Here is a 22,500-nt window from a genome sequence, read left to right on the forward strand (position 1 = left end):
GAGGACTGGGATCAGTCTTCCGTGCGGATCCTTCCTCATGAGGTTTGTACATTGGTATGATAGCTGATAGGAAATTAAACCGTCATGATGCGTACATTTGTTGTTTCATTTAAATGCTATTCCTATAAGACAAGGCAAATGGTCAATGGCTCAATTCTGTTTTTTATTTCTAGGTTTGTGTGCCTCCTCTGGTCCTGAGGGAGTGCTTTGTCGTGCTAAACCCTATCCGGTTTAGCACTGACAAGTTGGCTGCAATGGATCGCATTGTTCCATCCAACCTTGACGTCCCCTTGGGGAATCGCTCAAAGGTAATTTGTGTGATTTTAATATTAACTGTTTGTGAGTGCATACATATTAATAGCGCCTGTAATCCTATATGACAAGCTTTACATTGTATGGTACAGATAGTTGCATTGATAACAAATGTGTTATATTTCATTAACTGTTATCATTTCCGTTCTCTTCCATTATGATAGAAACGGAAGGTGGCACATGGAACCACGGCTGTGGTCTCCAAAGGAAAGAAGGCCCGCCTTGAGGTTGGTAATTTCTCATTGAAATATGTACTTGTTTTTTGGTTGAAACACAGGAACAACTATTTTTTGATTTCGCCTTTAATACAAGAGATAGTCAACATTCTCTGTGTAGGTATTGTTTTGCCAATGATTTACAATTATTTTCCAGGCACTTCAAACTCCAGCAAGGATTGTCAAACCTTCGAAGCTGGTACCTCCCCCTCGACCTGTGCCAGAAGCTGCTGTACCAGCCACTCTGGAGGGCAGCGTCTTTGTGCCTTCGAGCATGGTAATTTGCATACAACATGTGATGATTACACACATTCAGTGAATAGAGTGCGGTTCTCTATTCTTTTGATATTTTCTCTAAGTTCCCTTTAAGAATGTGTAGTTTTGTGTTTCCATTTCTCAATTGTAATATATATAATTCTTACTATGTCATTACAGTTTGCTCAACCGGAGGGGGATGACCAGACTCTGTGTGTTGATGAGTGGCCGTTTCTTCAAACAGAGTTTTGTGAGGTAAAGGAATGGGGGAAAAAAAGAGCATCTTGTAATATTTGGGTTTTGTTGTTAAATTTGTATGTAGCGCCACAAAATACAGGCGTGCACAACACTATGTTTGTTACTGTTTTAAATAAACTACATTAGCAGTAAGTTCTTTGAGCTGCCCACTTTTCAATTTTCATGCAATTGTATCTCTCATGATAATTTTGCTCCCTTACCTCATTGTAGAAGGTGAACCAGCCAACTGCTCGGGTTGTCTCTGGACAGAGAAAACAAGAGCCAACACCTTGGGGGCCAAAAGTTGTGATGGCCCAGGCTGATAAACCAACAGCCAATGAGACCAGCTTCTTGGGATGTTCAACCAAGGTAATGACAACAATATAAAAATGTATTTGCAAATAAGCAATCAATCTGTTCCAGGATCAGTATCTAGTAACATTTACATTTTTACTTCATAATTACAATCAACATAGTTTAACTGTTTTTAACATGTTCTTCGTAATATCTACACACTATGAATTGGAAATGTCAAGAAGGTTGGCTGATGAACTTGTTGTGTTCATTTTAATTATTTAAACTGAACTGAAATAAAAGTTTTCTTTGTCCTTAATTCTGTTCACCACAATACACCAAATGTCCCCTTTTCTATGGCTTATGAGTTTGCATGTAGGGGTAAACCAATTTTTTTTTAACATTTGTAATGTTTGTGATTGCAGATGACACACATTGAGGACCATGAGCTGTTTGAACCAGCACCTGAGGTCACTGCGAGCAGTCAGCAGGTATGTAATTACTAGTGGAAAAATTGTATACCAACGGGAAAAGCCACAGCTTAAGAGACCCATTTTGTTTTGATGTGTTTATTCTTTAAAAACATTGTTATTGTGTAAGTGTGCAGTTCTGACTAATTTGCCTATACTATGTACATTTTCAAATTACTTACTGGGAACCAACATGCTTTTAAAAACACTGAATTGTCATTTCAGCAGAGCCCGCCTGAGGACAATGGCCAGCTTGAAGATCCTCATGTAACACTTGGCAATCAGAAGGTACTTATTTTTAACATGTTATTCCCTGTTCCTTGTGAGTTTTCCTGCCATTTATTAGATCTTGGAAATTAGTTAAAGTAATGTTTATATCATGTACAATTCCGTTTTCCCATTATACACAGCCATGAACTACAGCTGATTGATTCCTAGCCTTTTTATGAATTCCTTGTTCATTTCGATATAAACTATTGGTTACACTCCTTTTTGATTGAACTACTGTTGTGTTTTTAGGCACCCTGTGATTTTGCACCTGCCAGAGCTGCTACATCAAGTCATGTGACTTATGACAACCCTGGGTGTCTTCAAGGATCGTTTGACCAGAGCAGCCACATATTCGGGGAAAATGCAGGTAAGCAGTGTGCTACAAATGGCATAGCGGCGATTATGACCCACACCACCCATAGCGTTCTCAAATGGAAAAAAAATAACATTCATCATATTCTAAAACAAGGTAATGGCTTGTACACATCTATGCTAGAAAATAAGGAAATCAGTGCAGCCAAAACCAGTGGGCATATTTTCATTTCCGAGTTACCCAGACACTGCAAATTAAACAATAAATTATTTAGTTTGGAATATTTTGATACACTCACTGGAAGTCTTGATCAAAAGGATGATTATGACGCTTCTTTGCATAACATAGCCATGCCTTTAGAAGAGGCTATTCAGAAGACACTGCTGCAGACAGACACATGCTTGCTCAACATCCAAGGAAGTGTCTGTGCCGTTTTCAAGGTCGAAACTGCTTTTGCAGTTTTCGATCCTCATTCTCGTAGTACTTGGGGTTCAGCTGCACCGGATGGAACCAGCATAGTAGCGCACTATGCTACTGTGTATGAGTTATATGACCATATTAAGAACCTTGTCAATTCCTTATATCAAAATCATCCACATGCTTTTGATATCCCAAACAAGGTGTTTGAAGTCACTGGTGTGAAAGCTGTTGAGGTAAACTCACCATTTACTGCTTTAACGGCACAGCCTGAAGCCAGCACTTCGGCACATGACGGTACTTTGGACACTGACAGTGACTCTGATCTCTGTGTCCTTTCGGTAACAGATAGAAATTCCCTTGCAGTAAACGTGTCTTTTTCCCTTGAAACTGTGCAGCCTGTAGCAAACACTTCTACATGTGACACAACTGTAAACATTGACAGTGATCCTCCAATTCACACAGAGGGTGCATCAGATGTCTGTTTAATTTCTGTAACAGATAGCCCCACTATAATATTTACTGGATTGACATTAAGGGAAAAAAACAGCATCTGCAACAAACTGAATATCGTACCAAGTTTAGATCAAAATGTTGTTGTACAAACCTTCGATATGGGACAGCCTGAACCATGCAAAACAACATCCATTGTAGGTGACGGTAATTGTTTCTTTCGTTCTCTTTCGTCTGTATTGAGTGGTTGCGAGTCACATCACAAGGCCTTTCGAAAGGCTGTAGTGAATCACATCTCAAATTATCCACTTCATTACATTACTTGTCTAAGACGGCAATTTGCTTCTGTGGAGCAATATCTCCAGGACTCAAAAATGAAATATGTTGGATCTTGGGCAACAGAGTTGGAAATACAAGCTTCTGCAGATTTGCTCTGTGTTGATATTTACACATACAGTCAACAGAAATGGATTACGTTCACGGCGAACATTGAGCCGATTTCACGAAAAGCTATATATCTGAATCACTGCAATGAATGTCATTATGAACCAATTGCATGTGTCAAAGAAAAAACCTCTCATACATGCTTTAGTTTAACTAGCTTCTGTGAAATGTCGCACAAAATGTCCAAAGCAGACCTGGTTTCACCACGTAAAAAATGTAGTGATAAATTAAAAGATCTAAGGAAAAAGAAAACATATGCTGAAGACACAGAATATAGGCGAGGCAAAATGCTAAAAACACAAGAAAGATATAATTGTGATGAACAGTATCAAAAAAATCGGAAAAATAGCAGTATCGAAAAATATGCCAATAATGAAACGTACAAAGAACAAGTAAAAAAAAGCAGTATTGAAAAATATGCCAATAATGAACCATTCAAACAACAAGTAAAAAACCGCAGTATTGAAAAGTATGCTAATAATGAACCGTTCAAACAACAAGTGATAAACAGCGGTATCGAAAAATACGCAAACAATCCTGCCTATCGTAACCAGGTAATACAAAGTATTGTAATCAAATACAGAGAAGATCCGGCTTATAAGCCCTCTGTAATTGAAAGAAACTGTCAAAAGAGACTTAATCTTACCCTCTTCAAACACAATATTGACTTTGTAATTGAGCTCTTCCAAGAAGAGGTCAAACATGGACCAGAACATGTTTGTTGTGTATGTCACAGATTATTGTTCCGAAAGCAAGTTAGATTATGTGACATAACTTCATATGAATCCAAGGCTTCAACTGTGTCAGCAATTGCAGAACAATGCATTACTACAACATATCTCCATCAATGTGATATTGCATGTTTAACGCCATGCACACTAAAACAGACAGTTGCTGGGAAATTGTGGATATGTTTCAGTTGCAACTCCAAGATACTCAGTGGTAAGGTTCCCCAGGAGAGCGCTATGAACAATATGGCATTGGATCCAATTCCTGACGAATTAGGCACACTGAACTCATTAGAACAACACCTGTGCGCATTGAATATTCCCTTTATGCGACTTGTGGCATTGCCACGAGGTTCTCAGAATTCTGTCCATGGGCCGGTGACTTGCGTTCCATCAAACAGCGATGTAGTCACTTCGGTTCTCCCTAGGCTAGAAAATCAAGATTTAATGATCCGAATAAAACTGAAAAGAAAACTTACTTATAAGGGGCATTATCAGTATCAATATGTGCACACTCAAAAAATCCAAAATGCGATAGCATGTTTAAAGGACATGAATAAATGGTATAAGGACATAGACTTTAACGCAGAATGGGAAAATCCCTTGCCAGAAGATGCATGTTCTGTTTTGAAAGAATGCAACCCAGTTAATGACACTCCATCTGCACCTGAAAGCAGTGACATTACAACTCAATCAGACCAGGTGTCGGATGATGAAGAAGCTGACCACATATATGAAACTCAAACACACGGGTTACTCTTGGACACATGTTTGCAACCTATTGATATCGCACAAGAAATATTTGATCAGCATTTCGAAAGTGTTTTATCAATAGCTCCAGCTGAAGGCAACAGTCCTGTTAGGCTGCTGACAGATAAGGGTAATGAAGCAAAATGTTTCCCAACTCTTTTCCCCAAAGGGACGGGTACATTCCATGATGCACGGCCCCACAGGCTCACTCTCAGTAGATACATCAACACACGCATCCTAAATGCTGATGGGAGGTTTAGCAGCAACTTGGACTACATTTTCTATGCTCAATATTTATCTGAGGTCAATCAGGTTGTTTCCAAGGTGTCCATAGCATTGAGAAAAGGTTACCATGCAGGGGAATCATTGGCTATAACTTCCGCCATGCTTTCAAACAAAGACTATGTACAAAATGTCTTAAAAACCGATCTCGGTTACAAGTTCCTTCAACCGATCCGAGGGACTCCAGTTTTTTGGCAAGGTGTACAGAAAAATCTATTTGCTATGGTTCGTCAGCTTGGTGTCCCTACTTGGTTCTGTTCATTTTCATGTGCTGATTTACGCTGGACTGAACTCATCGATGTTTTCATGAGACTACAGAAAATACAGGGAAATGTCAACGACCTGGACTGGTCACAAAGGTGCAATTTACTCAAAACTAATCCGGTTACCGCGGCAAGAATGTTCCAACACAGGTTTCAGACTTTCCTAAATGACGTCATCAAGTCACCAGCTAACCCCATTGGTAAAGTTATCGAGACATTTTTTAGAGTTGAATTCCAACAACGCGGCTCACCCCATACTCATTGTCTGTTCTGGGTGGAAAATGCACCGAAAATAGGCAAAAACACGGACCAAGAAGTCACACAATTTATTGATAAATACATCAGTTGTGAACTCCCGCCAGCAACCGACGCATTGCATGAAGTTGTTTCCAGCGTTCAAAAACACAGCTCCAAGCATTCAAAGAGTTGTAGGAAAAAAGGCACAACATGCAGATTTAACTTTCCACGTCCTCCAAGCAACCACACCTTTCTTTGTAGAAGTAAAACAGACGAGAACCAGGAGGTAACAGACGCTGATCCGATAGACGTCTCTATATTAGAAATGCGAAAAGAAAAAGAGGTGGCTAAAAGTGTCATGACAAGGGTCAAACATGCTCTTTCAAGTCCAGACCTAACCTTCGACACTGTGGATCAGCTGTTTGCTTCCATTAACATCACCCAGGAAATGTTTGAAGATGCCTACCGATTGACAACCAATAAAAACGCGGTTGTACACAAACGCAACCCATCAGATGTTTACGTTAATCAATACAACAAAGACCTTTTGCGTTGCTGGGATGCCAACATGGACATACAATATGTCTGCGATGCTTTTGCTTGTGTAGTATACATAATATCCTACATCTCAAAAGCAGAACAAGACATGGGCTTATTGTTACAACATACTCAAAATGAAATGAAAAAACATGGAAATTTAGATGCAAAACAAACACTCAATAAGTTGGGAAGTGTCTTTCTCCACAATCGCGAGGTCTCAGCTCAAGAAAGTGTTTATCGAGTCACAAACATGCATCTCAACGAATGCTCAAGACTGGTCACATTTATCCCTACTGGTGAAAATACCGTCAGAATGAGTTATCCTCTCAGTGTCATTCAAAGCAAAGCAGAACAGGGTGACACATCAACAGACTCGATATGGATGACGAGCATAACGGACCGCTACAAAAACCGCCCCCAGGGCGCAATTTTCCGTGATATTTGTATAGCCACATTTGCTTCAAAATACAGAGTTCTGTACGGGAAAGAGCAGCACAGCCAGGGCTCTGTTAAACTGGAAAATAACACTGGCTTTGTTAAGATGAGAACTAGGGGACCTGATGCTGTTGCTAGATACGCTCGTTTCTCACAAACCAAATATCCAGAAAAACACTACCACAGTTTGCTACAATTGTTTTTGCCTCATTATTCAACAGATGAGTTAAAACCTCCACCGTACAACAGTTATGAGCAGTTTTACAGGACCGGTTCCATCACTAACAGCAGCAATACAACGCAAAGTGTTAAGGAAGTTGTAGATTTCAACAGATCCCTGTTTGAAGTAGATGCAGATGAGCTCGACAGATGCCAAGAGGTTGCAGGGCACCGCGGGGCTCACGACGAGGCATGGGCAGACCTTTGCCCTGAATCTGAGTTGGAGCGATTAGAATGTCAGGAGGAGATGTCTAACAACAACGACACAAATCCAAATGAAAGAGAAGCCATACCGGACTTGCAGTCGGACGCAAAGGCAACGCTGTCTAAAGAATTTCCCACACACTCGATACAAAGAGCTGAAGGTCTGTCCATTATGCGCACGTTAAACGAACAACAGACTCAAATTTTTTACAAAATCCGCGCATGGTGCCTTGACAAAATCAATGGCAAAAACCCAGACCCGTTTCGCGTATTCATTTCAGGGGGAGCAGGCACGGGAAAGTCCCACCTGATTAAAGCTGTGTACTACGAGTCATGCAGACTCTTTGCAAGAATGTCCATTAATCCAGACGACACTCATGTTTTGCTAGCTGCTCCTACAGGAGTAGCAGCATATAACATCAACGGAAGCACCATACACAGCACCTTTGCTATTACTACCACTGCCAAACTGCCATATCAACCTCTAGGAGATGAAAGAATCAATTCGTTAAGAGCCACCATGAAAGACTTACAAATACTCATTTTGGACGAGGTGAGTATGGTTGATCATAAAATCCTGACGTATGTCCATGGCAGACTACGACAAATAAAGCAACAAGGAGATTATGCATTGTTTGGGAATGTATCAATCATGGCAGTTGGTGACTTCTTCCAGCTCGGCCCTGTAAAGGGAACACCTCTTTACCACGAGCAATTGGTGACCGATCTGTGGAACAATCATTTCACTCACATTGAGTTGACCAAGATAATGCGACAAAAAAACAAAGAGTTTGCTGAAACCTTGAATCGTCTTAGAAAACACCGAAAAGGAGACAATCTTTACCAGCGAGATGAAGTCTTGCTAAGACAACGCGAGACCGGCGAGGGGGAACTGACACAGGACCTTCACATTTTCGCCACAAACGATGAAGTGGCAACCCATAACATCGCCATGTTACACAAGACGTGTATGGATTTGGTGCAAATTAAAGCTCAAGATACTCAGAGAAACCCTACCACAGGACAAGTAACAAGAAAAAATAATCCAAAATTTGATAGTCAGACATGTTTAAGCAGAACGTTAATCGTTGGTCCATCAGCTCGCGTAATGCTCATCAAAAATATAGATCTGTCAGATGGATTGGTCAATGGTGTATTCGGTACCGTTTGCAAAATCACCTTTGAAGGGAACGTTCAGTTTCCCAAAACCATTTTGGTTAAGTTTGACAATGACACAATCGGCAGGAAACTGAGGAGTAGGTCTATATGCTTTGAGCCTCAATTTCAACAAGCAACACCCATAGATGCTGTGGAAGACAAAGTAATGACTGGTGGATCTAGACGCCAATTCCCGTTACGCCTAGCATGGGCCTGTACCATACACAAAGTTCAAGGTTTAACTTTAGAAAGAGCTGTAGTGTCCCTTAAAAGGATATTTGCAGCTGGCCAAGCATATGTAGCATTAAGCCGAGTAACGTGTGAGGAAAACCTTATCATTCAAGACTACGCAGCCAAAGCCTTCTATTCGAAACGAGACATCGACATTTCCCTGCAAAAAATGGAACCATTCATTGCAACTCCACCAGCAGAAATAACTTCAACCCTCAAAATATGCCTCCACAACATTCAAGGTCTATGTCAACACATGGAAGACCTTAAACATGACCAGAGAATCTTGAGTGCTGACATCATTTGCGTGACAGAAACATGGCTGGAACAAAGCACATCAGTCAGTTCCATTGAAATGCCAGGTTGGACTTTTAATCACAAACTCCGGTCCCAATCCTACCATAACATGACCCAATTCCAAGACTTGGTCAACAAACGGCACGGTGGTGTGGGCTACTATCACAAAGACCACATCACTTGTAACATTATACACATGCCGTGCAGTGACTTGGAAGCCATCATGTTTAATGTTCAGCCTTTGAATTACAATTTCATTGTGCTGTACAAACCGCCATCATATCAACTCGCCTTATTCAAACAAAATCTCGCTTTGGTAATGCAACAATTTAACCAACTTTCAGGAGGAAAGGTAATTATGGGTGACTTCAACGACAATGCCCTTGTTTCTAAATCTGCAGAAAATTTCATGCAACAACAAGGTTACACCCAAATTGTCTCTTCGCCAACAACAGAAAACGACACAACAATTGATCACGTTTACATTCGTGACATTAGTCCCACTGATATCAAAGTGCAAATTCTGTCCACCTACTACTCCGATCATGAGTGCCTCTGTTTAGATTTCCTTCTGTAACTGGTTAGCTCGTTTAGCTCGCAGGTTTTAGCACTACCCAATATTTTAAATGTTTTGTCTGTCTTTTCTATTTATTCAAATAAATAATAAATATTACATATTATATATTTTTAATTTTTTTACATTTTCTATTTTTTCTTATAAATCATGAATTTTCTCCCCATTATTTTTTTTATGGATTTGCCCCTCTAATGAAAGCCATAGATATGTTTATTTTTTTTAGCACTACCCAATGATATAAATGTTTTGTCTTTGTCTTTTCTATTTTTTCTAATCAATAATAAATATTATCAATTTTTACCTTTTTTTTTTCAATTTTTTCTAATAAATAATACATATTATCCATTTTTAATTATTATTATTCCCCCCTAGAAGTGGGCCCACAGCCCAAACCGTAAATGGTGCCGACACGCCAATTGCATGACTAGATCCAGGTCCCTGAGTTCTAGGCAGACGACAAAATCCAGACACGCCGGCCACTAGGTGGCGCTATACCAAGGAAAGACGCGTTTGGGGCTATAACTCCCACACCGAACCTCCCACATTCAAAAACTTGTACCCACATATTCACTGGAGTCTGCTGCATCTTTTGGCATAGGCCCCGCCCATTTGCGTCTATAATTTTTTTCCGCAAAATGGCGAAAACCGCTAAACTGCCTTTTCCCAACTCCTCCCACATTTCTTGACCAATTGACACAAAACTTTGCACACAACACCTTAAGACGCACACGAAAATAAATACTTTAACACTTTTTTGATCCGACCTTCGACGACGAAACGGTAGCGTTTTGAATATATGTTTATTAGCTACGTTTTACATCGAAACGCCAAAAAATTAAGAAATACCAAAATTACACATCGGATCAAGTCCAAATTTTTGACACATGTCGATGCTACCCCTACTGGCGTTCAGTAAAATAATCGGAATATTTCGCCATAAGGGGGCGCAATAAACGAGGAAATTGTATATCTTCTAATTGGCCAAAGGAATGTTCTTCAAACTATAAGGGAACCATCAAGGGGCAAACCCGAGTCTATATAAAAAATATGGCCAAGAATTATTAATGTGGGCGGGAGTTATTTGGCAAAGGAAAATTTCGCCACAAGGGGGCGCAAATAAACGACGAAATAATACATCTCCTAACTGGCCAATGGAATGTTCTGAAAACGCATTTTGGGCTATAACTCCCACACCGAAGCTCCCACAGTGAAAACCTTTATATCCACAGATTCACTGGAGTCAGCTGCATCTCTTGGCATAGGCCAAGCCCATTTGTTTTGAACACATGCTTTGTTTTGAACACATGCTTCGCGTTGTGCCGGCGAAATGCACACTTCTTGGACCCCTGCATAACTGCTTGCAGTTCTAGTTAGGGGTCCAAGCCAACAGGTTGGATCCCTATTGTTTTTGTAAGGATTTTTCTTATACTTCCTTCCGTAGAAGTGGTACCACAGCCCAAACCGTTAATGGTGCACACAAGCCAATTACATGACTAGATCCAGGTCCGTGAGGTGACGGCAGACGACAAAATCCAGACATGCCGGCCACTAGGTGGCGCTATAACAAGAAAATCACGTTTGGGGCTATAACTCCCACACCGAACCTCCCACAGTCCAAAACGTCATACCTACAGATGCACTGGAGTCTGCCGCATCTTTTGGCCTAGGCCACGCCCATTTGCGTCTATGAATATTTTTCGCTAAATCGCGAAAACCGCAAAACAGTTTTTTCGCTACTCCTCCCACATTTCTTGACCAATTGACACACAACTTTGCACACGACATCTTCAGACGCACACGCAAAGGAATCGTCGGACAGTTTTTTGATCCGACCTTCGACGACGAAACGGTAGAGTTTTGAATATTTGTTTAATAGCTAAATTAGACGTGAAAAATCAAAAATCCAAAGAAATCCAGAATTATATATCGGATCGAGTCCAAATTTTACAGACATGTCGGTGCTAACCTTAATGACGTTCGAAAAAAATATCGGAAAATTTCGCCATTAGGGGGCGCAATAAACGAGGAAATTGTATATCTTCTACAAAATTTCGCTGTGAAAACGCAACACTGACTTCTCGCTACTCCTACCACAGTCAAATCCTTTGTATCCACAGGTTCAGGGTAGCGTTCAGGGTAGCGTTTTGAACACATGCTTCGCGTTGTGCCGGCGAAACGCACATTTCTTGTCGCGTTGTGCCGGCGAAATGCATATTTCTTGTCGCGTTGTGCCGGCGAAATGCACATTTCTTGTTGCGTTGTGCCGGCGAAATGCACACTTCTTGGACCCCTGCATAACTGCTTGCAGTTCTAGTTCTTATTATTATTCCCCCCTAGAAGTGGGCCCACAGCCCAAACCGTAAATGGTGCCGACACGCCAATTGCATGACTAGATCCAGGTCCCTGAGTTCTAGGCAGACGACAAAATCCAGACACGCCGGCCACTAGGTGGCGCTATACCAAGGAAAGACGCGTTTGGGGCTATAACTCCCACACCGAACCTCCCACATTCAAAAACTTGTACCCACATATCCACTGGAGTCTGCTGCATCTTTTGGCATAGGCCACGCCCATTTGCGTCTATGAATATTTTTCGCAAAATCGCGAAAACCGCAAAACTGTTTTTTCGCTACTCCTCCCACATTTCTTGACCAATCAACACCAAACTTTGCACACAACATCTTCAGACGCACACGCAAAGAAATCCTCGGAGACTTTTTTGATCCGACCTTCGACGACGAAACGGTAGCGTTTTGAATATTGGTTTATTAGCTAAATTAGACGTGAAAAATCCAAAATCCAGAAAAAATCCAAAACTACACATCGGATCGAGTCCAAATGTTACACAGATGTTGGTGCTAACCATAAAGACGTTCGATAAAAAATTTGGAAAATTTCGCCATTAGGGGGCGCAATAAACGAGGAAATTGTATATCTTCTAATTGGCCTAAGGAATGTTGTTCAAACTCGAGGGAAACCATCAAGGGGCAATCTCGAGTCTATATAGAAAATATGGCCAAGAATTATTAATGTGGGCGGGAGTTATTTGGCAAAGGAAAATTGTCTTCGGAAATTTCGCCACAAGGCGGCGCCAAAAAACTAAGACATTGTATGTCTCTTAATTTGCCAATGGAATGTTCTGAAAACGCGTTTTGGGCTATAACTCCCACACCGAACCTCCCAGAGTCCAAAAACTTGTACACACAGATGCACTGGAGTCTGCTGCATCTTTTGGCCTAGGCCACGCCCATTTGCGTCTATGAATATTTTTCGCTAAATCGCGAAAACCGCAAAACAGTTTTTTCCCTACTCCTCCCACATTTCTCGCCCAATCAACACCAAACTTTGCACACGACATCTTCAGACACACACGAAAAGGAATCGTATACAGTTTTTTGATCCGACCTTCGACGACGAAACGGTAGCGTTTTGAATATTGGTTTATGAGCTAAATTAGACGTGGAAAATCAAAAATCCAAAGAAATCCAAAATTAGACATCGGAACGAGTCCAAATTGTACACACATGTTGTAGATAACCTTATTGTCGTACGATAAAAAAATCGGAAAATTTCGCCATTAGGGGGCGCAATAAACGAGGAAATTGTATTTCTTCTACAAAATCTCGCCGCGAAAACGCTACACTGACTTCTCGCTACTCCTACCACAGTCAAATCCTTTGTATCCACAGGTTCAGGGTAGCGTTTTCAACACATGCTTCGCGTTGTGCCGGCGAAATGCACATTTCTTGTCGCGTTGTGCCGGCGAAATGCACACTTCTTGGACCCCTGCATAACTGCTTGCAGTTCTAGTTCTTATTATTATTCCCCCCTAGAAGTGGGCCCACAGCCCAAACCGTAAATGGTGCCGACACGCCAATTGCATGACTAGATCCAGGTCCCTGAGTTCTAGGCAGACGTCAAAATCCAGACACGCCGGCCACTAGGTGGCGCTATACCAAGGAAAGACGCGTTTGGGGCTATAACTCCCACACCGAACCTCCCACATTCAAAAACTTGTACCCACATATCCACTGGAGTCTGCTGCATCTTTTGGCATAGGCCACGCCCATTTGCGTCTATGAATATTTTTCGCAAAATCGCGAAAACCGCAAAACTGTTTTTTCGCTACTCCTCCCACATTTCTTGACCAATCAACACCAAACTTTGCACACAACATCTTCAGACGCACACGCAAAGAAATCCTCGGACACTTTTTTGATCCGACCTTCGACGACGAAACGGTAGCGTTTTGAATATTGGTTTATTAGCTAAATTAGACGTGAAAAATCCAAAATCCAGAAAAAATCCAAAACTACACATCGGATCGAGTCCAAATGTTACACAGATGTTGGTGCTAACCATAAAGACGTTCGATAAAAAATTTGGAAAATTTCGCCATTAGGGGGCGCAATAAACGAGGAAATTGTATATCTTCTAATTGGCCTAAGGAATGTTGTTCAAACTCGAGGGAAACCATCAAGGGGCAATCTCGAGTCTATATAGAAAATATGGCCAAGAATTATTAATGTGGGCGGGAGTTATTTGGCAAAGGAAAATTGTCTTCGGAAATTTCGCCACAAGGCGGCGCCAAAAAACTAAGACATTGTATGTCTCTTAATTTGCCAATGGAATGTTCTGAAAACGCGTTTTGGGCTATAACTCCCACACCGAACCTCCCACAGTCAAAGCCTTTATATCCACAGATTCACTGGAGTCAGCTGCATCTTTTGGCATACGCCGTTTCTAAATTTTTGAACACATGCTTCGCGTTGTGCCGGCGAAATGCACACTTCTTGGACCCCTGCATAACTGCTTGCAGTTCTAGTTAGGGGTCCAAGCCAACAGGTTGGATCCCTATTGTTTTTGTAAGGATTCTTCTTATACTTCCCGCGGTGAAAGTGGGACTACAGCCCAAACCGTAAATGGTGCACACTCGCCAATTACATGACTAGATCCAGAATCGGCACCGCTACTCAGATAACAAAATCCAGACATGCCGGTCCCTAGGTGGCGCTATACCAAGGAATACGCGTTTGGGGCTATAACTCCCACACCGAACCTCCCACAGTCCAAAGACTTGTACACACAGATGCACTGGAGTCTGCTGCATCTTTTGGCCTAGGCCACGCCCATTTGCGTCTATGAATATTTTTCGCCAAATCGCGAAAACCGCAAAACTGTTTTTTCGCTACTCCTCACACATTTCTTGACCGATCGACACAAAACTTTGCACACGGTATCTTCAGACGCACACGCAAAGAAATCATAGACAGTTTTTTGATCCGACCTTCGAAGACAAAACGGTAGAGTTTTGAATATTTGTTTATTAGCTAAATTAGACGTGGAAAATTAAAAATTAAAAAAAATCCCAAATTAGACCGGATCGAGTCCAAATTCTACACACATGTTGGTGCTAACCTTAATGACGTTCGATAAAAAATCCGGAAAATTTCGCCATTAGGGGGCGCAATAAACAAGGAAATTGTATATCTTCTACAAAATTTTGCCGCGAAAACGCTACACTGACTTCTCGCTACTCCTACCACAGTCAAATCCTTTGTATCCACAGGTTCAGGGTAGCGTTTTGAACACATGCTTCGCGTTGTGCCGGCGAAATGCACATTTCTTGTCGCGTTGTGCCGGCGAAATGCACACTTCTTGGACCCCTGCATAACTGCTTGCAGTTCTAGTTATTCTTATACTTCCTTCCGTAGAAGTGGTACCACAGCCCAAACCGTAAATGGTGCCGACATGCCAATCGCATGACTAGATCCAGGTCCGTGAACACTACGCAGACGACAAAATCCAGACATGCCGGCCACTAGGTGGCGCTATACCAAGGAATACGCGTTTGGGGCTATAACTCCCACACCGAACCTCCCAGAGTCCAAAAACTTGTACACACAGATGCACTGGAGTCTGCTGCATCTTTTGGCCTAGGCCACGCCCATTTGCGTCTATGAATATTTTTCGCTAAATCGCGAAAACCGCAAAACTGTATTTTCGCTACTCCTCCCACATTTCTTGACCAATCAACACCAAACTTTGCACACGACATCGTCAGACGCACACGCAAAGAAATCTTAGACACTTTTTTGATCCGACCTTCGACGACAAAACGGTAGCGTTTTGAATATTGGTTTATTAGCTAAATTAGACGTGGAAAATAAAAAATCCCAAAAAATCCAAAAGTAGACATCGGATCGAGTCCAAATTGTACACACATGTCGGTGCTAACCTTAATGTCGTTCTATAAAAATTTCGGAAAATTTCGCCATTAGGGGGCGCAATAAACGAGGAAATTGTATATCTTCTACAAAATTTCGCCGCGAAAACGCTACACTGACTTCTCGCTACTCCTACCACAGTCAAATCCTTTGTATCCACAGGTTCAGGGTAGCGTTTTGAACACATGCTTCGCGTTGTTCCGGCGAAATGCACATTTCTTGTCGCGTTGTGCCGGCGAAATGCACACTTCTTGGACCCCTGCATAACTGCTTGCAGTTCTAGTTAGGGGTCCAAGCCAACAGGTTGGATCCCTATTGTTTTTGTAAGGATTATTATTAGGGGTCCAAGCCAACAGGTTGGATCCCTATTGTTTTTGTAAGGATTATTATTCTACCTCCCCCTGAAAGTGGAACCACAGCCCAAACCGTAAATGGTGCACACGCGCCAATTACATGACTAGATCCAGAATCGGCACCGCTACTCAGAAAACAAAATCCAGACACGCCGGTCCCTAGGTGGCGCTATACCAAGGAATACGCGTTTGGGGCTATAACTCCCACACCGAACCTCCCAGAGTCCAAAAACTTGTACACACAGATGCACTGGAGTCTGCTGCAGCTTTTGGCCTAGGCCACGCCCATTTGCGTCTATGAATATTTTTCGCTAAATCGCGAAAACCGCAAAACTGTATTTTCGCTACTCCTCCCACATTTCTTGACCAATCAACACCAAACTTTGCCCACGGCATCGTCAGACGCACACGCAAAGAAATTATAGACAGTTTTTTGATCCGACCTTCGACGACAAAACGGTAGAGTTTTGAATATTTGTTTATTAGCTAAATTAGATGTGGAAAATTAAAAATCCAAAAAAAATCCAAAATTAGACATTGGATCGAGTCCAAATTCTACACACATGTCGGTGCTAACCTTAATGATGTTCGATAAAAATGACGGAAAATTTCGCCATTAGGGGGCGCAATAAACAAGGACATTGTATATCTTCTACAAAATTTCGCCGCGAAAACGCTACACTGACTTCTCGCTACTCCTACCACAGTCAAATCCTTTGTATCCACAGGTTCAGGGTAGCGTTTTGAACACATGCTTCGCATTGTGCCGGCGAAATGCACATTTCTTGTCGCGTTGTGCCGGCGAAATGCACACTTCTTGGACCCCTGCATAACTGCTTGCAGTTCTAGTTATTCTTACCTCCTTAAAAGTGACTCCACAGCCCAAACCGTAAATGGTGCCGACACGCCAGTTGCATGACTAGATCCAGATCTCTTCGGACTACGCAGACGACAAAATCCAGACACGCCGGTCACTAGGTGGCGCTATACCAAGGAATACGCGTTTGGGGCTATAACTCCCACACCGAACCTCATACAGTCAAAAACTTGTACCCACATATGCACTGGAGTCTGCTGCATCTTTTGGCCTAGGCCACGCCCATTTGCGTCTATGAATATTTTTCGCTAAATCGCGAAAACCGCAAAACTGTCTTTTCCCTACTCCTCCCACATTTCTTGACCAATCGACACCAAACTTTGCACACGGCATCTTCAGACGCACACGCAAAGAAATAATAGACAGTTTTTTGATCCGACCTTCGACGACGAAACGGTAGCGTTTTGAATATTTGTCGCTTAGCTACGTTTTAAGTCGAAAATCTAAAATCCAGAAAAAAATGATATTAGACGTCGGATCGAGTCCAAATCTTAGACACATGTTAGCGCTACCCTTAATGGCGTTCGATAAAAAATTCGGAATATTTCGCCATTAGGGGGGGGCAATAAACGAGGAAATTGTATATCTTCTAATTGGCCAAAGGAATGTTCTTCAAACTATAAGGGAACCATCAAGGGGCAAACCCGAGTCTATATAACAAATATGGCCAAGAATTATTAATGTGGGCGGGAGTTATTTGGAAAAGGAAAATTGTCTTCGGAAATTTCGCCACAAGGCGGCGCCAAAAAACTAAGACATTGTATGTCTCTTAATTTGCCAATGGAATGTTCTGAAAACGCGTTTTGGGCTATAACTCCCACACCGAACCTCCCACAGTCAAAACCTTTATATCCACAGATTCACTGGAGTCAGCTGCAACTTTTGGCACACGCCGTGCCCATTTGTTTTGAACACATGCATCGCGTTGTGCCGGCGAAATGCACACTTCTTGTTATACTTACCTCCTTGAAAGTGGTACCACAGCCCATACCGTAAATGGTGCACACACGCCAATTGCATGACTAGATCCAGTTCCGTGTAGACTACGCAGACGACAAAATCCAGACATGCCGGCCACTAGGTGGCGCTATAACTAGAAAATCGCGTTTGGGGCTATAACTCCCACACGAACCTCCCAGAGTCCAAAAACTTGTACACACAGATGCACTGGAGTCTGCTGCATCTTTTGGCCTAGGCCACGCCCATTTGCGTCCATGAATATATTTCGCTTAATCGCGAAAACCGCTAAACTGATTTTTCCCTACTCCTCCCACATTTATTGACCAATCAACACCAAACTTTGCAGGCGACATCGTCAGACGCACACAAAAAATAAAATTCGAACACTTTTTTGATCCGACCTTCGACGACGAAACGGTAGCGTTTTGAATATTGGCATATTAGCTAAATTAGACGTTTCCCTACTCCTCCCACATTTATTGACCAATCAACACCAAACTTTGCAGGCGACATCGTCAGACGCACACAAAAAATAAAATTCGAACACTTTTTTGATCCGACCTTCGACGACGAAACGGTAGCGTTTTGAATATTGGCATATTAGCTAAATTAGACGTGGAAAATCAAAAATCCCAAAAAATCCAAAAGTAGACATCGGATCGAGTCCAAATTGTACACACATGTCGGTGCTAACCTTAATGTCGTTCGATAAAAATTTCGGAAAAGTTCGCCATTAGGGGGCGAAATAAACGAGGAAATTGTATATCTTCTACGAAATTTCGCCGCGAAAACGCTACACTGACTTCTCGCTACTCCTACCACAGTCAAATCCTTTGTATCCACAGGTTCAGGGTAGCGTTTTGAACGCATGCTTCGCGTTGTGCCGGCGAAATGCACATTTCTTGTCGCGTTGTGCCGGCGAAATGCACACTTCTTGGACCCCTGCATAACTGCTTGCAGTTCTAGTTATTATTCTTCCCGCCATAGAAGTGGTACCACAGCCCAAACCTTAAATGGTGCGAACACGCCAATAGCATCACTAGATCCAGGTCGGGCACCGCTACTCAGATAACTAAATTCATACACGCCGGTCACTAGGTGGCGCTATACCAAGGGAAAACGCGTTTGGGGCTATAACTCCCACACCGAACCTCCCACAGTCAAAAACTTGTACCCACATATTCACTGGAGTCTGCTGCATCTTTTGGCATAGGCCACGCCCATTTGCGTCTATGATTTTTTTTCGCTAGATCGCGAAAACCGCAAAACCGCCTTTTCCCTACTCCTCCCACATTTCTTGACCAAGTGACACAAAACTTTGCACAAGACATCTTCAGACGCACACGAAAATAAGTATTTGAACACTTTTTGGATCCGACCATCGATGACGAAACGGTAGCGTTTTCAATATTTGTCGCTTAGCTACGTTTTAAGTCGAAAATCTAAAATCCAGAAAAAAAAGATATTAGACATCGGATCGAGTCCAAATCTTAGACACATGTTAGCGCTACCCTTAATGGCGTTCGAAAAAAAAAACGGAAAATTATGCCCTAAGGGGGCGCAATAAACGAGGAAATTGTATATCTTCTAATTGGCCAAAGGAATGTTCTTCAAACTATAAGGGAACCATCAAGGGGCAAACCGGAGTCTATATAAAAAATATGGCCAAGAATTATTAATGTGGGCGGGAGTTATTTGGCAAAGGAAAATTGTCTTTGGAAAATTTCGCCACAAGGCGGCGCCAAAAAACTAAGACATTGTATGTCTCCTAATTTGCCAATGGAATGTTCTGAAAACGCGTTTTGGGCTATAACTCCCACACCGAACCACCGAACCTCCCACAGTCAAAACCTTTATATCCACAGATTCACTGGAGTCACTTGCATCTTTTGGCATAGGCCAGGCTCATTTGCATCAGCATTTTCTTTATGTAATGTAATGTAATATGTGTGTAATGCTGGAGGTTGTATGTATAGCCAGATGAAATAGTCTGATGACTAGTTGAATAGTGTTTTTTATCCCTGAAAACTCATCAGTAGTAGTAAGCTTTGTTTGCGTACCCTTTTGTGGTTTTGGGACAGTAGAGTGTCAAGTACAATTTTTCTTTCTTCTTTAAGGACGATGAAGGACACAATTCAGGCAGCAGCATGGTGCTAGTTACAGTCCTTCAAGGACAGTGTTTCTCTCCCAGAGGTCATTGGGATGGAATGTTGGGAGCAGATGGCAGCATCAACACAGCGCAAATCCCCAACACAGCGCAAATCCCATGACGGCGGGGTTGAGGAAGAAACGTGGAAACCATTCCAATTCTCATTCAGATTACATACTGACTATGAACTGTTCTGTGTGGAGATGATGGACAGGAGAAACCTGAAGGTGTTTGCCTCTTTTGAGTCAAACACCTCTCCCCCTCCCTGTCCCCCCTCCCCGTGACGCCTGCGCCACACGACTCCAATGTAGTCTGATGATGCAGCATAATGGCGGCGCTTGGCAGCTATGGCGGCGGCGACTGCGATGTCGGGCGACAGAGCGTGAAGCGAGAGTGGCGTCCACCTCACTGAGGAAGGCGTCAGTGTGTTCCCCCCCCCCGTTGAGACTTTGTTTGTTCTACTCTTTATTGATTTATCTTTTATGCTAATAATTTACAATCTATTTTTTGTAGTTGTTATTTTTTAATTGTTTTGTTGAATAAAAAGACTGTTGTTAGTGCTCCTGTGATTGGTGTAACTTAATGTGCTTCACACATGTAGCTTTTCATTATGTCTATTGAGGTAAATTAGACATAAAGGTATGACCTCTGTTAAGGTCATACCTTTGGGTCCCAGTCTTCATAGTTCCCCAAATCTTATTTTGGCTCTTACTGGGCCTGTAACTCTCACAGACAGACGGGTACAGGAGTTCGCACACGTTGCATTGTTTACAGGCAAGGGTGGATTACCGCACGGGCACACGCCCAGGGGCCCAAGGGCGGTGGGGGGCCCCAAGCCAGAGCCTCTGTGTGAAGTCGCTGTTAGTAACTTTTAATGTTGCATTGTCGAAGCAATCAGTAGAGAAATACAAAAATTCAAGCGAAGAGCCATAGGCCTATTAATACTGAGTAAAATAAAAAGATCACTAGGGGGCACTATTTCAGTTAGTGAATTTGAGGCTGGTCACGAACAAGGCACTGTGATTTAAACATGGAGCAACGGCGAACGGTTGTAACGTGAACTCTTAAGTGGAACCTAAATAGGGTTTTGCTTTATATAATGTGTTTATGTTGTCAAGGTAAGTCCTTATGAAATGGATCATTAGGGGTCCAAGCCAACAGGTTGGATCCCTATTGTTTTTGAGTAATGAATGTGAATACTTTTGACACCTCTGGATGTCAATTTGTGTAAATGAAGTGTAATAAATAAACAATATGAAATGTTTTTCATTTTTTATTCACGCTTAACACATCACTCTATTTACACTCCATTTACATTGTCCTATGTTTCCGTTTTGTGTAAATAAATAAATATAAACAATATGAAATGTTTTTACTTTTTTATTCACGCTTAACACATCACTCTTAACACATCACTCTATTTACACTGTCCTCTGTTTCCGTTTTCAGGGGCTTGGTAGTAGATCTGCAAAATGTAAAGAGAAAAGTATCAGTTTTCCGTATTTTTTTTTTTTTTAAATGAGCATAGTTACATGGACATAAAGCCTGCATGGATTTTTATAACCACTGACAGACATTTAAAAGAAGAAGGTGTACCTCCATTCCCGTTCTCGTCCATGATGTCATCGTTGTCTCTGGTTGAACACAATTGCGGGGTATCAGTATCTGATGGGAGGAAAGATTGTTTTGATTATTTTTCACATTTGGCTAATAGGTGTTATACATGACAAATCAAATCCATATTGGGAGGAATCAGTATCTGATGTCAAATTCATATTAACACCATGTATTGTCATACCTTGGGAGGCGGTCGTGCAGTCCAGGTCGTTCAGTTCTAGATAGGAATTAAAACAAATGTTATTAATTAGTCATTTGGACTGATCTCTAACCAAATTAAATCACATAGCCATAATATAATTATGGCTGTTTATCAATATTAAGTATTGTCATACCTTGGGAGGCGTTCGTGCAGTGGAGGTCATCAAGTTCTAGATAGGAATGAGAGTCATGTTAATATTCCGTTTGTAATCGTCATTTGGATTGGGATGCACATTTTGTAAGCTAGGTTAATAAATGAGTTGGTAAATATAGTCTAATGGGTAAAATCATAAGACTTGAAATCTCCAACCAAATTAAAACACATAGGCATAATATAAATATGTCTGAGTGTGGTTGTAGTTGGGAGTTGGCTGAAGGCCTTCATGTAATTAAGTTGTTTTGGTTGGTAATCTGCATTCATTTTTACCGTTTTGTGTGGCAGACAAGCTGGCCTGGGATGTCCTGAGATCCTGTCCAAGTCGTTTGACCTCCCTCCGCAGGTACTCAAGCTGCTT

The 22,500-nt window shown here is 41.8% G+C and overlaps 1 protein-coding gene and 1 long non-coding RNA gene across 7 annotated transcripts in view; one reads left to right on the top strand and one right to left on the bottom strand.

Annotated features, from left to right (window-relative positions):
- The first annotated feature begins 302 nt into the window (after positions 1-302).
- LOC132465632 (uncharacterized) lies at positions 303-9,831 on the top strand. Of its 5 annotated transcripts, XM_060062323.1 has the most exons (7): positions 303-539; positions 685-804; positions 963-1,037; positions 1,251-1,388; positions 1,739-1,804; positions 2,009-2,071; positions 2,303-9,831. In XM_060062323.1, the coding sequence occupies exons 2-7, from the start codon at positions 802-804 to the stop codon at positions 9,599-9,601; spliced, it is 7,644 nt and encodes a 2,547-aa protein (XP_059918306.1). In that variant the 5' UTR covers positions 303-539; positions 685-801; the 3' UTR covers positions 9,602-9,831. The 5 variants fall into 5 exon arrangements, with proteins under 5 accessions (XP_059918306.1, XP_059918307.1, XP_059918303.1 ...); XM_060062320.1 differs by lacking the exons at positions 303-539; positions 685-804 and having other exon boundaries at positions 944-1,037; XM_060062322.1 differs by lacking the exons at positions 303-539; positions 685-804 and having other exon boundaries at positions 944-1,037; positions 2,012-2,071.
- Positions 9,832-21,581: 11,750 nt separating this feature from the next.
- Positions 21,582-22,500, bottom strand: part of LOC132465635 (uncharacterized) — a 1,259-nt gene continuing 340 nt past the window's right edge. The window contains exons 2-5 of one of the 2 annotated variants that reach the window (XR_009527648.1): positions 22,120-22,500; positions 21,966-22,001; positions 21,764-21,832; positions 21,582-21,632 (exon numbers count right to left, since the gene is read on the bottom strand). The exon at positions 22,120-22,500 is cut by the window's right edge and continues 116 nt beyond it. This is a non-coding gene — a long non-coding RNA (uncharacterized LOC132465635). The remainder of the gene's footprint in view (positions 21,633-21,763; positions 21,833-21,965; positions 22,002-22,119) is intronic. The other variant, XR_009527647.1, reaches the window with a different exon arrangement.

Source organism: Gadus macrocephalus, chromosome 10 (genome assembly GCF_031168955.1).
Source record: "Gadus macrocephalus chromosome 10, ASM3116895v1".
Taxonomy (NCBI): Eukaryota; Metazoa; Chordata; class Actinopteri; order Gadiformes; family Gadidae; genus Gadus; species Gadus macrocephalus.

Bases quoted from the DNA above. Each gene is read 5' to 3' on its own strand.
- LOC132465632 (XM_060062320.1), top strand. From the start codon at position 951: ATGTCATTACAGTTTGCTCAACCGGAGGGGGATGACCAGACTCTGTGT. The intron at 1,038-1,250 runs GTAAAGGAATGG...ACCTCATTGTAG, and splicing joins TTCAAACAGAGTTTTGTGAG to AAGGTGAACCAGCCAACTGC. The intron at 1,389-1,738 runs GTAATGACAACA...TTGTGATTGCAG, and splicing joins TCTTGGGATGTTCAACCAAG to ATGACACACATTGAGGACCA.